At 45.5% G+C, this 16,649-nt stretch overlaps 1 protein-coding gene across 1 annotated transcript in view; it reads left to right on the top strand.

The window, feature by feature from the left end:
* The window catches only part of LOC124776109, a 195,504-nt gene that overhangs the window by 127,593 nt on the left and 51,262 nt on the right, over positions 1 to 16,649 (top strand). The window contains exons 7-8 of the mRNA XM_047250950.1: positions 3,263 to 3,447; positions 12,620 to 12,731. Coding sequence (XP_047106906.1) covers positions 3,263 to 3,447; positions 12,620 to 12,731 — 297 coding nt within the window. The remainder of the gene's footprint in view (positions 1 to 3,262; positions 3,448 to 12,619; positions 12,732 to 16,649) is intronic.

The raw sequence follows: 16,649 nt of genomic DNA, 5'->3' as shown, positions 1-16,649 counted from the left end.
GGCCTTATGATCACTGATTCCCTGTTCTGTACATACAGAGTCGAAAAGTTCGGGTCTGTTTGTTATCAGTAGGTCCAAGATGTTATCTCCACGAGTCGGTTCTCTGTTTAATTGCTCGAGGTAATTTTCGGATAGTGCATTCAGTATAATGTCACTCGATGCTCTGTCCCTACCACCCGTCCTAAACATCTGAGTGTCCCAGTCTATATCTGGTAAATTGAAATCTCCACCTAAGGCAGTGGTTGTACCTAATTAGTAGCCGGCCCTCGCCCCCGCCATTACGCACAAACAAGCTTAGCTTGTCAAGACAAAGTAGGCAGGGAGGAAATTTGTAAAGTATCGTAGTTGTAATGTGGCCTTTGCAAAGCAAGAATAAAGTTGTAATTGTAATGTAAGCTAGAACCATTGTAAAGATAGTAAGTAAATTATGGTTTGTTGATTTTACAACCCTTGCATGTAATTAGGCATAGACCTTAATTGTAAGAAATCATGAAAAAAAGAGTTCTAGAAACTTTGTAACTGTAGAGTTTGACGGGATATTTGTTCAAGACTCTTGCAGTTCGAGTCCTTCAGCGTCTCCATGGCGCTGGAACTTCCCTTTTGGGAAGGGCGGGCGTTAAGGCTGCCCTAACATTTGGTGAATTTGTTTAGATAAGCTGCAATCTATCTAGAAACTCTAAAACTGCAGGTTGTGTAGTTACACTACCACCATACCTGCCTGATTTTTTCAGCACCTAAACATAATCAATAAGTCGATGAACAACCAAGTGGCCATTGTGGCCGACTGGGCAAGGCGTAATGATCACACAGCTATAAAGAGGTAAATAAATTGAGAAAACTGATTTTAAATCCGAAGATGTAGTATATTGAGGGAATGAAGTACTTATTTACGGTGGAAATCAAATCGCATTGAAATGTTGAACTACGTTTCCGTGCTTGCAATTCAAAACTTTCTTTTGCTTTAATAGGTAAAAATGTTTCGCTACAATCGTGGCATCCCCAGCATTTTCTTTTTTACTCTTCTTTTATTTTACATTGTGTGTAGCAGATACAGGACAGACACAGTCTCTATATATAAAAGGCAATGTTACCACCAACTGATTCACACACTGACTCACTGTGTTGATTCTATACTGTAGGCGTCGTTTAAGTAAGGGATGAATGCTCTTTTTTTAAAAAAACATGTCGATATTAAGTCAATTTTGAAGCTAGACCTACAAAAATCGGTGTTGGTTTCTCGCTCAGAAGTAATGAAATACGTGCCTCAACATTTCATTGAAATGTAGCCCTTATGGGGAAAAATAGCGGGTGAAAGTCTTTTTGAAAATAAATTATTATTAAAGAAGTACTAAAGTATTTTTAGATCTAGATCTATGAAAATTAGTATTTGTAAAAAATACGTGTTCCAGTGTCTTTAGAAATTCAGCACCTAAGGAGGCATTTATCAAATTTTTCATTATGAAAGCATTTTAAACTAAAATCTATGAAAATTTGATTTTGGCTTCTTTTTCAGAAATAAAAAAATTCGTGTTTCACTATTTTTGGAAACTGAACCCTGCAAAATTGTTTTTCTATATTTATTGGCAATGACGTGTTTCGGCCTCGTGAGGCATCATCGAATTAACGTAAGAAGTAATGTGGTAAGCCAATATCCGTACTTTAATGGCAGCACATATTATTTACCTGATCATGATAGGATAATGTTTCCTCAGAATTTTTATCTTAATGCCATCTGCTGGCGTTAAAGGACGTTCTTACGTTGATCTGATGGTGCCCGACAAGGGGGAGACGCGTCTTGCCAATGAATACACTACTGGCCATTAAAATTGCTACACCACGAAAATGACGTGCTACAGACGAGAAATTTAACCGACAGGAAGAAGCTGCTGTGATATGCAAATGATTAGCTTTTCAGAGCATTCACACCTACAACGTGCTGACATGAGGAAAGTTTCCAACCGATTTCTGATACACAAACAGCAGTTGACCGGCGTTGTCTGGTGAAACGTTGTTGTGATGCCTCGTGTAAGGAGGAGAAATGCATACCATCACGTTTCCGACTTTGGTAAAGGTCGAATTGTAGCCTATCGCGATTGCGGTACATCGTATCGCGACATTGCTGCTCACGTTGGTCGAGATCCAATGACTGTAAGCAGAATATGGAATCGGTGGGTTCAGGAGGGTAATACGGAACGCCGTGCTGGATCCCAACGGCCTCGTATCACTAGCAGTCGAGATGACAGGCATCTTATGCGCATGGCTGTAACGGATCGTGCAGCCACGTCTCGATCCCTGAGTCAACAGATGGGGACGTTTGCAAGACAACAACCATCTGCACGAACAGTTCGACGACGTTTGCAGCAGCATGGACTATCAGCTCGGAGACCGTGGCTGCAGTTACCCTTGACGTTGCATCACAGACAGGAGCGCCTGTGATGGTGTACTCAACGACGAACCTGGGTGCACGAATGGCAAAACGTCATTTTTCCGGATGAATCCAGGTTCTGTTTACAGCATCATGATGGTCGCATCCGTGTTTGGCGACATCGCGGTGAACGCACATTGGGAGCGTGTATTCGTCATCGCCATACTGGCGTATCACCCGGCGTGATGGTATGGGGTGCCATTGGTTACACGTCTCGGTCACCTCTTGTTCGCATTGACGACACTTTGAACAGTGGACGTTACATTTCAGATGTGTTACGACCCGTGGCTCTACCCTCCATTCGATCCCTGCGAAACCCCACATTTCAGCAGGATAATGCACGACCGCATGTTGCAGGTCCAGTACGGGCCTTTCTGGATACAGAAAATGTTCGACTGCTGCCCTGGCCAGCACATTCTCCAGATCTCTCACCAACTGTAAACGCCTGGTCAATGACGGCCGAGCAACTGGCTCGTCACAATACGCCAGTTGCTACTCTTGATGAACTGTGGTATCGTGTTGAAGATGCAATGGCAGGTGTACCTGTACATGCCATCCAAGCTCTGTGTGACTCAATGCCCAGGCGTATCGAGGCCCTTATAACGGCCAAAGGTGGTTGTTCTGGGTACTGATTTCTCAGGATCTATGCACCCAAATTGCGTGAAAATGTAATCACATGTGAGTTCTAGTATAGTATATTTGTCCAATGAATACCCGTTTATCATCTGCTGTTCTTCTTGGTGTAGCAATTTTAATGCCCAGAAGTGTAAATAAATGTACGTTCAGTATGGCTATCCCTGAGACGCCTCTGACAGCCGTGTGTTATTGTCCCCGCAGGCCTGGTGCTGGGGGGCGGGCTACGCGCGTGGCTGGAGCAGATGGGCCGCCTGCGGCTGTCGCAGCTGCTGGAGATGTACTACTCGCCGCGCGGCGTCGTGCTGGACGCCCAGGGGCAGCTGAGGGCCTGCCAGCGCTCCGGCGTGCTCTCCACCGCGGGCTACGGGCTGCGCCTGCGCAACGAGGTCAGCATTCTCCACTGTGCTCCCCTCGCGAGGAGAACACCACCAGCGTGATTACCCCCGATTCCCCAGAAACTTCGCTCAGTGGAAGAGGGGTTAAAATAAGTGAACACGTGGCTCTGCTCTCTGCTTATCCGTAGGTATTTCATCGTTTCTGAGAAAACGGCGGTCAAAGCTTTCGAGGTAGTTTATATGTCTTTCAGCGAGCGACTAGTACAACCAATGCCGTAGCACAATGGCTAGCGCAGCGATTTCACACTTGTGCACCTCGTATTCATTACTTTCATTTTAATTACCATGAAATTACAACCCCTAGCTGCTTTCAGACGTTGACATATGTCAATGGGGACAGATGAAAATGTGTGCCCCTTCCGGGACTCGAACCCGGGATCTCCTGCTTACATGGCAGACGCTCTATCCATCTGAGACACCGAGGACACAGAGGATATTGCGACTGCAGGGATTTATCTCTGGCTCACCTCCTGCGAGACTCACATTCTCAACGTATTGTCCCGCATTACATTCGTAGTGCCCCCGCCCATTATACTTATTACTCGCGGCGCGTTGCCGATTCCAGTAAGAGTTCGGGCACTGTTTTTGCATCCGCACAGAAGAAGATGGTCACGTGGCCGGTGGGCCTTAACTCTATATATATATATATATATATATATATATATATATATATATATATATATATATATATATATATACTTTCATTTTAGTTTTTCAGTTATCTACCCATGTCCGTAGAAGATTCCTCAACGAATGTTTTCCAATAAACAGGATGAATCACCTAAAACTTGCACCGCAAATATTACGGAAATTGAAAGTGCTCTTAATGTGCAGTTTTCCTAGAATGGATTGGTAGTCAGGGACTCGTACTGTTAGCCATTTGGTAGATTACAGTACTGCTTTGAAGTGTACCTTTTGTGCGAACATACACATTTTTAAGTGGAACTATGCCCCTTGACATCAACAAACTAAAGTAGGATAAATTAGAATGTCTGTGGTGTTTGTTGCAGGGTTATGTACGAGTCATTTACGAGATGTGGTATTTTGTAAAATTTCCATACCGACACTTGTTTGTGCCATTCAACCTGCGTAGTTGCTAGGTGCGATGTTGTTATTTTCGCTTACAGTGTGCTTGTGTGTTCCCTGAGTGCACTGCGACTTGTTACTCGGTTAGGAAAATTGGAAATTTGTGGTAAGTTCTACGGGGTCAAACTGCTGAGGTCATCGGTCCCTATACTTACACACTGCTTAATCTAACTTAAACTAACTTACGCTAACGACAATACACACACCCATGCCCGAGGGAGTTACTCACTTAGTGAGTGACAGTCAAAGCAGTAGGTCGTGAGTGCACAGTGAGATTTACCAGCGCAGAAAAAGTCGACATGCTCGTGTGAAGAGAGTAAGAAAAATGCAATAAAATGTAGACTGGCAATGGCAAGGAAAGCATTTCTGAAGAAGAGAAATTTGTTTACATAGAGTATAGATTTAAGTGTCAGGAAGTCGTTTCTGAAAGTGTTTGTATGGAGTGTTGCCATGTATGCAAGTGAAACATGGACGATAAATAGTTTGGACAAGAAGAGAATAGAAGCTTTCGAAATGTGGTGCTACAGAAGAATGCTGAAGATTAGGTGGGTAGATCACATGACTAATGAGGAGGTATTGAATAGAATTGGAGAGAAGAGAAATTTGTGGCACAACTTGACTGGAAGAAGGGATCCGTTGGTAGGGCATATTCTGAGGCATCAAGAGATCACCAATTTAATATTGGACGGCAGCGTGGGGGGTAAAAATCATAGGGGGAGACCAAGAGATGAATACACTAAACAGATTCAGAAGGATGTAGGTTGCAGTAGGTACTGGGAGATGAAGAACCTTGCACATGGCATGGAGAGCTGCATCAAACCAGTCTCTGGACTGAAGACCACAACAACAACAATTACGGTGTATGTGGCAAGATATCCGAATAGACGTCATCAACAATCTCGGCTATTACATAGCAAAATCTTTAACCGTTTACGTGAAGGTCCTAGTACAAGTTGACAGTGTAACACAAGGAAACAAGTGACGATGGAAAAGGAGAAAATTAATGTACTCGGTGCTGTCGGAATTGATCCACACGTCAGCTCCTGCGCAATCGCACGAGGAAGTGACACGAGTCAGGCAAGTGTTCTACGCATTCTCCATCGGCATAGGTTGCATCCCTACCACATCTCCCTCCATGAAGAGCTGCATGGAAACTATTATGAGACTCAGGGACATTAAGTCAGGATACTCCAGATGTATCATGTATATTGTTTAGTGGCGAAGCCAGATTTACCAAACACGGCCAGGTAAACAGCCGAAACATCCACTGTTCGTCTGTTGACACTCCCCTTTTGTTTCGTTAGCTGGAACGTTAGTGTCCATGGAGTGTAAACGTGTTGTGTAGGGTAGTAAACCATCAGCTCATAGGCTCGCTTTTCATAGATTAAACACTGAACGCGGACATGTATCACAGCCTCCTAACAGACCATCTTTAACGTGTGGTAGAAGACGTTCCTCTGCAGACTAGAAGGAACTAGTGGTACCAACGTGATGGCTGTCCAGCCCATAGTGCACGAAGTACTACAGTTTGACTTCAAGAATTTTTTCCGAATCGTTGCTTTGGACGCAAGGGGCCTGTGCCTTGGTCGGGCCGTTCCCCTGATTTGACGCTGTAGACTATTTTCTGGGGGAAAACTGAAACACGCTGTCTGCAAGGACATACGAGCCACACCCGTTGCTATGGAACGAAGTATTGCTACAGCCTGCTCTGACATTTCAGCTGAAATGCCAGCTCGTGTGCAACAGTCGTTCTATAGCAGGCTGGAAGTGTATATTGCCCCTTCCACTGGTCATTTTGAACACAATTTGTTATAGTCAGTTGTCTCGTTACTGGTCAGAATCCACGTTACTTAGTGTATGACTTGTGGTGTTCTACCTCAGGTATTGTACAAGTGTCGGTATCGGAACAGAATCCTGCAACAAACGCCGCTGTCATTCTAATTTACCAAACTTTAGATTGTTAATGTCAATAGCCTTTGTTGCATTTAAAAAAATGCACAAAAGACACAATTTCTATTATTACAATCTATTGATTGGCTAACACTACGAGCCCCTGACTATCAATACATTCTGTGAAAACCGCACATCAATAGCAGTTTCCATTTACTCAATATTTGCGGTGCAAGTTTTAGGTGATTTGGCCTGTAAAATCAAACAATGACATCTTTATTCGTCCACTAATTGTATTTCTGGCGAATGAATTAAAAAAACCTAAATAAAAATAAATGATTGAGATAGATATTTGAAATTGTTATCGGTGAAATTCCTGTAGTGTATCTTGATTCATAATCATTTGCAAGCGCCAATTTTCATTAGTGTGATCCGCTATGGACGGTTTGCCAAGAAATTGTTTCCAGTGCGTGGAATCTTCAGCAATGTTTACGACGTTTCTTTCCCGAGTGCTCGTGGTGTTCGGAATTTCTGTTTCGAATGTTTCTACGGTCAGTATCATCCAAGGGAATGCACCAAGTCTTCTTGAAGAATAAAAATTAGAATAAAGTATAAAAATCGATATAAGAATGAAATACAACATGAAAAAAAGTTTTGCATCACTTCGGTTCCGAGAGTTCCGGAACCTGTACAGGAAATTGGAATAGAGATCAACATAAACATGATTTCCACCCTTTTTATTGCTCATGAATACACACATTGCATGTTGTACCACCATACAGCGAGACCTTCAGAGGTAGTGGTCCAGATTGCTGTACACACCGGTACCTATAATGCTCAGTAGCACGTCCTCTTGCACTGATCTATGCGTGTATTCGTCGTGGCACACTCTCAACAAGTTTATCAGGGCACTGTTTGTTCAAATTGTCCCAATCCTCAACGGCGATACGTCCTAGATCCCTCACAGTGGTTGGAGGATCACGTCGTCCATAAAGAAAAAAGCACTCCGGCTTCAGGCCACAAGTGTCCCATCGGGACCATCCGACCGCCATGTCATCCTCAATGAAGATGTGGATAGGAGGGGCGTGTGGTCAGCACACCGCTGTCCCGGTCGGCCGGTCGGTACGATGGTTTTCTTTGACCGGAGCCGCTACTATTCAGTCGAGTAGCTCCTCAATTGGCATCACGAGGCTGAGTGCAACCCGAAAAATGCCAACAGCGCATGGCGGCCCGGATGGTCACTCATCCAAGTGCCGGCCACACCCGACAGCGCTTAACTTCGGTGGTCTGACGGGAACCGGTGTTACCATTGCAGTAAAGCCGTTGCCTAGCCCATAAACAGCCCTTTTCAATCCATCCCAGGCATGTGCGATAGAATTCATGCCTGGAGAACATGCTGGACACTCTGGTCGAGCGATGTCGTTATTCTGAAGGAAGTCATTCACAAGATGTGCAAGATGGGAGCGAGAATTGTCGTCGATGAAGACGAATTCCTCGCCAATATGCTGCCGATATGGTTGCGCTATCGGTCAGAGGATGGCATTCACGTATGGTACAGCCGTCACGGCGCCTTCCATTACCACCAGCGGCGTACAACGGCTCCACATAATACCACCCCAAAACAGCAGGGAACCTCCATCTTGCTGCACCCGCTGGACAGTGTGTCTAAGGCGTTCAGCGTGACCGGGTTGTCTGGTTGAAGGCTCATGCGACACTCATCGGTGAAGAGAAGGTAATGCCAGTCCTGAGTGGTCCATTCGGCATGTTGTTGGGCCCATCTGTACCGCGCTGCATGGTGTCGTGGTTGCAAAGACGGACCTCGCCATGGACGTCGGAAGTTGTGCATCATGCAGCCTATTGCGCACAGTTTGAGTCGTAACACGACGTCCTGTGGCTGCACGAAAAGCATTATTCAACATGGTGTCGTTGCTGTCAAGGATCCTCCGAGCCAGAATCCTTAGATAGCGGTCATCCACTGCAGTAGTGACCCTTGGGCGGCCTGAGAGAGGCATATGTTCCACAGTTCCTGTCCTCTGTATCTCCGTCATGTCCGAACAATATCGCTTCGGTTCACTCCGAGACGCCTGGACACATCCCTTGTTGATAGCCTTTCCTGGCACAAAGTAACAATGCGGACGCGATCGAACCTCTGTATTGACCGTCTAGGCATGGTTGAACTACAGACAACTCGAGCTGTGTACCTCCTTTCTGGTGGACTGACTGGAACTGATCGGCTGTCGGACCCCCTCCGTCTAATAGCCGCTGCTCATGCATGGTTGTTTACTTCTTTGGGCGGGTTTAGTGACATCTCTGAACAGTCAAAGGGACTGTGTCTGTGATACAATATCCACAGTCAACGTCTATCTTCAGGAGTTCTGGGAACTGGGGTGATGCAAAATTTTTTGATGTGTGTATAAGAATATGAGAACTCAAAAATATTATAGCCCTTGAAAATAACATTCACACATACGTTACATAATAAATGTATGACACTTATTGTGAAACCCAGTTGTAATTTTTCAATTAATATAAAGCCCTCGTAACCTCTAACCTGACAATAACATTCCTCTAGTAACCTTTTACAGACACGGGCAGATAGATTAAAAAAATAACATCAAACAATATACACTCCTGGAAATTGAAATAAGAACACCGTGAATTCATTGTCCCAGGAAGGGGAAACTTTATTGACACATTCCTGGGGTCAGATACATCACATGATCACACTGACAGAACCACAGGCACATAGGCACAGGCAACAGAGCATGCACAATGTCGGCACTAGTACAGTGTATATCCACCTTTCGCAGCAATGCAGGCTGCTATTCTCCCATGGAGACGATCGTAGAGATGCTGGATGTAGTCCTGTGGAACGGCTTGCCATGCCATTTCCACCTGGAGCCTCAGTTGGACCAGCGTTCGTGCTGGACGTGCAGAACGCGTGAGACGACGCTTCATCCAGTCCCAAACATGCTCAATGGGGGACAGATCCGGAGATCTTGCTGGCCAGGGTAGTTGACTTACACCTTCTAGAGCACGTTGGGTGGCACGGGATACATGCGGACGTGCATTGTCCTGTTGGAACAGCAAGTTCCCCTGCCGGTCTAGGAATGGTAGAACGATGGGTTCGATGACGGTTTGGATGTACCGTGCACTATTCAGTGTCCCCTCGACGATCACCAGTGGTGTACGGCCAGTGTAGGAGATCGCTCCCCACACCATGATGCCGGGTGTTGGCCCTGTGTGCCTCGGTCGTATGCAGTCCTGATTGTGGCGCTCACCTGCACGGCGCCAAACACGCATACGACCATCATTGGCACCAAGGCAGAAGCGACTCTCATCGCTGAAGACGACACGTCTCCATTCGTCCCTCCATTCACGCCTGTCGCGACACCACTGGAGGCGGGCTGCACGATGTTGGGGCGTGAGCGGAAGACGGCCTAACGGTGTGCGGGACCGTAGCCCAGCTTCATGGAGACGGTTGCGAATGGTCCTCGCCGATACCCCAGGAGCAACAGTGTCCCTAATTTGCTGGGAAGTGGCGGTGCGGTCCCCTACGGCACTGCGTAGGATCCTACGGTCTTGGCGTGCATCCGTGCGTCGCTGCGGTCCGGTCCCAGGTCGACGGGCACGTGCACCTTCCGCCGACCACTGGCGACAACATCGATGTACTGTGGAGACCTCACGCCCCACGTGTTGAGCAATTCGGCGGTACGTCCACCCGGCCTCCCGCATGCCCACTATACGCCCTCGCTCAAAGTCCGTCAACTGCACATACGGTTCACGTCCACGCTGTCGCGGCATGCTACCAGTGTTAAAGACTGCGATGGAGCTCCGTATGCCACGGAAAACTGGCTGACACTGACGGCGGCGGTGCACAAATGCTGCGCAGCTAGCGCCATTCGACGGTCAACACCGCGGTTCCTGGTGTGTCCGCTGTGCCGTGCGTGTGATCATTGCTTGTACAGCCCTCTCGCAGTGTCCGGAGCAAGTATGGTGGGTCTGACACACCGGTGTCAATGTGTTCTTTTTTCCATTTCCAGGAGTGTATATGAAAACAACGGGACACAAAAATGAGGAACCGCAACCCTAGCCACTGCGCCACCATTTCGCTGACAGTAAAGTGCACTGAAAGATACCTACAATATGTCAAAAACTTTGATCGTCATTTTCTCGGGAACGGTCGAGTATCCGCATATATCCCGAGACACGTGTTCACTTATTTTGACTCTTCCTCCACCGAGCGAAGTTTCTGAGAAATCAGGCTATGGCACTTGTCGAGTTCTCCTCGTCAGAGTCTAGCGTAGTGTGGCTAAACGTTCTTTGCAAGCATACAGAGTCTCCATAAAGCTCGACTGTAACTTCAAAAAATTAGCTAGCGGATTTCGGCTTGTCGTAAAGCATTTAGCAGCTCTTAAAGTTTTTTTCTGTTATGCCACAGTCCTAGTGTTTGCCCCTCTTGTCACTCGTAGATCACGAAGGAGATAACTGAATACAGTCCGTGTGCGGGTCATTGTTGCAGAATCAACAGTTATGATTGCGGCTTTGATTCGTGCACGAAGGGTAGCAATGTCATTGACTGGTATTATGATTACGCCACGCTTGACGGAACCCCATGAAAAGACGTTTAATGGCGTGAAACTTGGACAGCGGCGGGTGTCATGTGACCGGACCATCACGACCAATCCACCTGTCACCCTGTAGCATCATCATGCTGGAAGATGATGGTCGGCTGTAGCTCTCCCATGTGTCTTAGCAGGAACTAACTGCTGAAGCATGTCCAGGTAACGATTTTCCGCGAAGAAAAATGGGCCTTTCAACTATCGCTTTATAGAATACCAAACATTATGTGAGATTGAAAACCCTCCTGGCGTACATATTGTTCCACAAAATTTCGTGCGAACTGCCGGGTGTTTGTAACTTCCTGTCACAATATTTCGGTGCAGAGTCTGCTGGCCATCTTGAGGTGATACTGGCGAAAACTCCCTGAGCTCTGGTATTTAAAGCCCCTCCGGCATTTGCGTGGTGGCGTCACTTGGCGTTGTACGCCCTCCGTGGTGGAAACTCGCCGCATCGACATCACTTCGATTGTCTTCTCGCGGTTTCATCACATAACTACGCCGGCAACGGAGGACACGAAGGTTTCCGACGATTGCATTCCATGCCGAATTCAACTGGAAACAGCCGTCACGATTGATAAGAGACTCATTGTCAGATGTTATAACATGTTAAGTAGGACAAGCCATCGTCACATTTGATTACGTTCACAAATGTTTTTAGTTGGGTTGTATAAGTCAGTAAAGGTTCATTTTTACACGTAACTGTATTCAGGCTTTTCATAAATGAAATTCATCCCACGCCCCATCCACCTCTGGTCAAAGGCGCATTCTATAGCACTTCCTTCAGCAATAACTGAATACAGGCCCTTGTTTTCCATAAATTATAAGTTATTTAAATTTGCGCAAGGTTAAATAGTTTGGATCTTACATTTTTAAATGCACGGCCTTGACTACCAAACCAAAGCCAATACTGTACAGGCTGCAGCCGCCTTCCTTAAGAGAGAGAAATTTGTTAATATCGAGTATAGATTTAAGTGTCAGGAAGTCGTTCCTGAAAGTATTTGGATGGAGCGTAGCCATGTATGGAAGTGAAACGTGGACGATAAATAGTTTGGACAAGAAGAGAATAGAAGCTTTCGAAATGTGGTGCTATAGATGAATGCTGAAGATTGGATGGGTAGATCATATAACTAATGAGGAGGTATTGAATAAGATTGGGGAGAAAAGAAGTTTGTGGCACAACTTGACTAGAAGAAGGGATCGGTTGGTAGGACATGTTCTTAGGCATCAAGGGCTCACAAATTTAGTATTGGAGGGCAGTGCGGAGGGTAAAAATCGTAGAGGCAGACCAAGAGATGAATACACTAAACAGATTCAGAAGGATGTAGGTTGCAGTAGGTACTGGGAGATGAAGAAGCTTGCACAGGATAGAGTAGCATGGAGAGATACATCAAGCCAGTCTCAGGACTGAAGACCACAACAACAACAACAATCTATAACTGAAACTGAACAAGGGGTAAAGACAATTGTGAGCAGCGACACCGGCAACACATTGCGCGGCATTCGTTACCACGCTCTTTTAGCCGTGTACCAGTGAGAGTGTCTGCTGAGTGGTTCGGCTGTTCCAGACGCTGAACATGGCGCGGCTGCTGTACATGAGGTCGGACGGGCCGCAGCTGAGCGACGCGGCCATACAGAACTACACCAACGCGTCCGTCAGCGCCTTCTCCAGTTACTACCGTGAGTACCACGCACTGCAGCTTTTGTGAGTCTTCAGTCTTCTGACTGGTTTGATGGGACCCACCGGGAATTCCTCTCCTGTGCTAACCTCTTCATCTCAGAGTAGCACTTGCAACCTACGTCCTCAATTATCCGCTTAATGAAGGCAAGGCCTCCGGTGCAGATTGTATACCAGTCAGATTCCCTTCATAGCATGCTGATACAATAGCTCCATATCTAGCAAATGTATAAAACCGCTCGCTCATTCATAGATCCGTACCTATACAGGGTGTTACAAAAAGGTACGGCCAAACTTTCAAGAAACATTCCTCAGACACAAATAAAGAAAAGATGTTATGTGGACGTGTGTCCGGAAACGCTTAGTTTCCATGTTAGAGCTCATTTTAGTTTCGTCAGTATCTACTCTACTTCCTCGATTCACAGCCAGTTGGCCCAATTGAAGGAAGGTGAAGCTGACTTCGGTGCTTGTGTTGACATGCGACTCATTGATCTACAGTACTAGCATCAAGCACATCAGTACGTAGCATCAACAGGTTAGTGTTCGTCACGAACGTGGTTTTGCAGTCAGTGCAATGTTTACAAATGCGGAGTTGGCAGATGCCCATTTGATGTATGGATTAGCACGGGGCAATAACCGTGGCGCGGTACGTTTGTATCGAGACAGATTTCCAGAACGAAGGTGTCCCGAAAGGAAGACGTTCGAAGCAATTTATCGGCGTCTTAGGGAGCACGGAACATTCCACCCTATGACTCGCGACAGGGGAAGACCTAGAACGACGAGGACACCTGCAATGGACGAGGCAATTCTTCGTGCAGTTGACGATAACCCTATTGTCAGCGTCAGAGACGTTGCTGCTGTACAAGGTAACGTTGACCACGTCACTGTATGGAGAGTGCTACGGAAGAACCAGTTGTTTCCGTACCATGTACAGCGTGTGCAGGCACTATCAGCAGCTGATTGGCCTCCATGGGTACACTTCTGCGAATGGTTCATCCAACAATGTGTCACTCCTCATTTCAGTGCAAATGTTCTCTTTACGAATGAGGCTTCATTCCAACGTGATCAAATTGTAAATTTTCACAATCAACATGTGTGGGCAGACGAGAATCCGCACGCAATTGTGCAATCACGTCATCAACACAGAGTTTCTGTGAACGTTTGGGCAGGCATTGTTGGTGATGTCTTGATTGGGCCCCATGTTTTTCCACCTACGCTCAATGGAGCACGTTATCATGATTTCATACGGAATACTCTACCTGTACTGCTAGAACATGTGCCTTTACAAGTACGACACATGTCGTTCCTGCACGATGGAGCTCCTGCACATTTCAGTCGAAGTGTTCGTACGCTTCTCAACATCAGATTCGGTGACCGATGGATTGGTAGAGGCGGACCAATTCCATGGCCTCCACGCTCTCCTGACCTCAACCCTCTTGACTTTCATTTATGGGGGCATTTGAAAGCTCTTGTCTACGCAACCCCGGTACCAAATATAGAGGCTCTTTGTGCTCGTATTGTGGACGGGCTCCATCAGCGCATCTGGGATTCCATGCGACGGAGGGTGGATGCATGTATCCTCGCTAACGGAGGACATTTTGATAATTTCCTGTAACAAAGTGTTTGAAGTCACGCTGGTACGTTCTGTGCTGTGTGTTTCCATTCCATGATTAATGTGATTTGAAGAGAAGTAATAAAATGAGCTGTAACATGGAAAGTAAGCGTTTCCGGACACATGTCCACATAACGTATTTTCTTTCTCTGTGTGTGAGGAATGTTTCCTGAAAGTTTGGCCGTACCTTTTTACAACACCCTGTTATTGGATTAAGATAGGTCGATTTAGCGGGAGGCCGGCCGAAGTGGCCGTGCGGTTAAAGGCGCTGCAGTCTGGAACCGCAAGACCGCTACGGTCGCAGGTTCGAATCCTGCCTCGGGCATGGATGTTTGTGATGTCCTTAGGTTAGTTAGGTTTAACTAGTTCTAAGTTCTAGGGGACTAATGACCTCAGCAGTTGAGTCCCATAGTGCTCAGAGCCAGAGAGAGAGAGAGAGAATTTAGCGGGTCAGCAGAGATGCCTTAGGACATTTGACTGTTTGTCAAATCAGTAACGTATATGTTCTGCGCTCTCTACAAGTGTGCCGTCTATAGTGACCCTCCCTCTCTTACTGTATATTTTCATCTGATATATATATATATATATATATATATATATATATATATATATATAATAGTATTTAAGAATGAATGATGGTATTGATCTTACTTGGTCGGTGGTTAAGCTACCGGAATTGCCTGCAATTATTTACATAAACGCTCGTCGCTCCCGCTTGGCGTGTGAAAACAACTGGAATAAATACAACGACAAAGCACAGAAAATTGTCTTGCGTTTGTCACTGTTAAAGATGTGACATTACGTGAGAAAAGATTATGAAATGTTGTTAACGAATATGTCCGGTAAAGCCTCGCGTCTATGACGTCAACAGTATGAAATTGTTTAGGTTTTACCGACATATAATATACACTATCGAGAGGGATTGCCAGTACAAACACTCACGTAATAAAAAATTATTGTAATGAAATAATTTTTATTGTTTGAGAATCCATAATGAAAAATAACTTGACTTCGATTATCTATTTTGTATTTGTCTTCAAGTTAAGTCTTTAATAAAACATTCATTGTTACCAGATTTCTTCAAGCGAAGTCAGAGTATTTAATACGCAAAAAAATATTCCTGAGCACTAGGCTCGAAAATTATTACATAGATATAAAGCTATTAGCGGTTTATGGTCGCGACCCAACAATGATCTGCAATAGCTTATGGTGGTTCAAATGGCTCTGAGCACTATGGGACTCAACATCTATGGTCATCAGTCCCCTAGAACTTAGAACTACTTAAACCTTACTAACCTAAGGACAGCACACAACACCGAGTCATCACAATAGCTTATGACCGTTAGAAAAACTAATGTATTTACTTAATAATTCAGGAGAGGAGTCCTCCACACGAAACAAAGCAGATTAATATTTTAACTACTGAATTATGCTCTGAAATCAAGCACAAAATAATAGATTTGCAATACATATTTCAGAATTCACCATATTTTCACAACACGACACTGTTTCCAATTTTATCGCTCTGGTACACGTAAGACTTAAACAGGGATGCCACACGTCGTCTCGGTGATACCACAATTATCACGCACATGTAGAAGAAAAGGAAACACTTGGTCACAGATAATGTTGAAATGAGTATGATGGTTCTTGTACACGGTAGGCTATATGAGGGGGCCCACCGAATGGTATAAAAATCCCCAAAACAACACAGAACTGTCTCCAGCCTGAACCGAACCCTTCACACTCACACACTTAAGGGTTAAACGACTATTTACGGCGTTCGGTGCCTTGCATACTTTAAATAAGGAAAGAAGGAAGATTGGGGTTTAGCGTCCCGTCGACATCGAAGTCACTAGAGACGGAGCACCAACTCGGAATAAAGATGGAGAAGGAAATCGGCCGTGCACTTTTCAAAGGAACGATCCCGGCATTTACTTGGAGCGATTTAGAAGGAACACGGAAAACCTAAGTCACGATGGCCCGACACGGGTCTGAACCGTCGTCCTCCCGAATGAGACTCCATTGTGCTGCTAACCGCTTCGGTACCTCGCTCAGTGCCCGTTTAAGACATGCAACTTTAATGTGCGTTCAGTTGTTTGCCTTAGCAATTTTCTCTTTCAAACGGATTTAGACTAATCTCCGTTTACTGACAACAGCAATTCCTGTTGTGTTTGAAACGAGATTTTCTTGAAAAGACGTCACATTGGTCAACCATCACTGCCGGTTAGTATTTCTTTACCACCAGTGGTTTTGCACTGTGCTACAAGGCTGCTGGCGGTACACCAATACTTGTAAACACGTTGGA

This window comes from Schistocerca piceifrons, chromosome 2, assembly GCF_021461385.2.
Source record: "Schistocerca piceifrons isolate TAMUIC-IGC-003096 chromosome 2, iqSchPice1.1, whole genome shotgun sequence".
In the NCBI taxonomy this organism is placed as follows: Eukaryota; Metazoa; Arthropoda; class Insecta; order Orthoptera; family Acrididae; genus Schistocerca; species Schistocerca piceifrons.
Note: the sequence above shows the minus strand (reverse complement) of the source record. Positions and strands in the feature narration are given on the sequence as shown.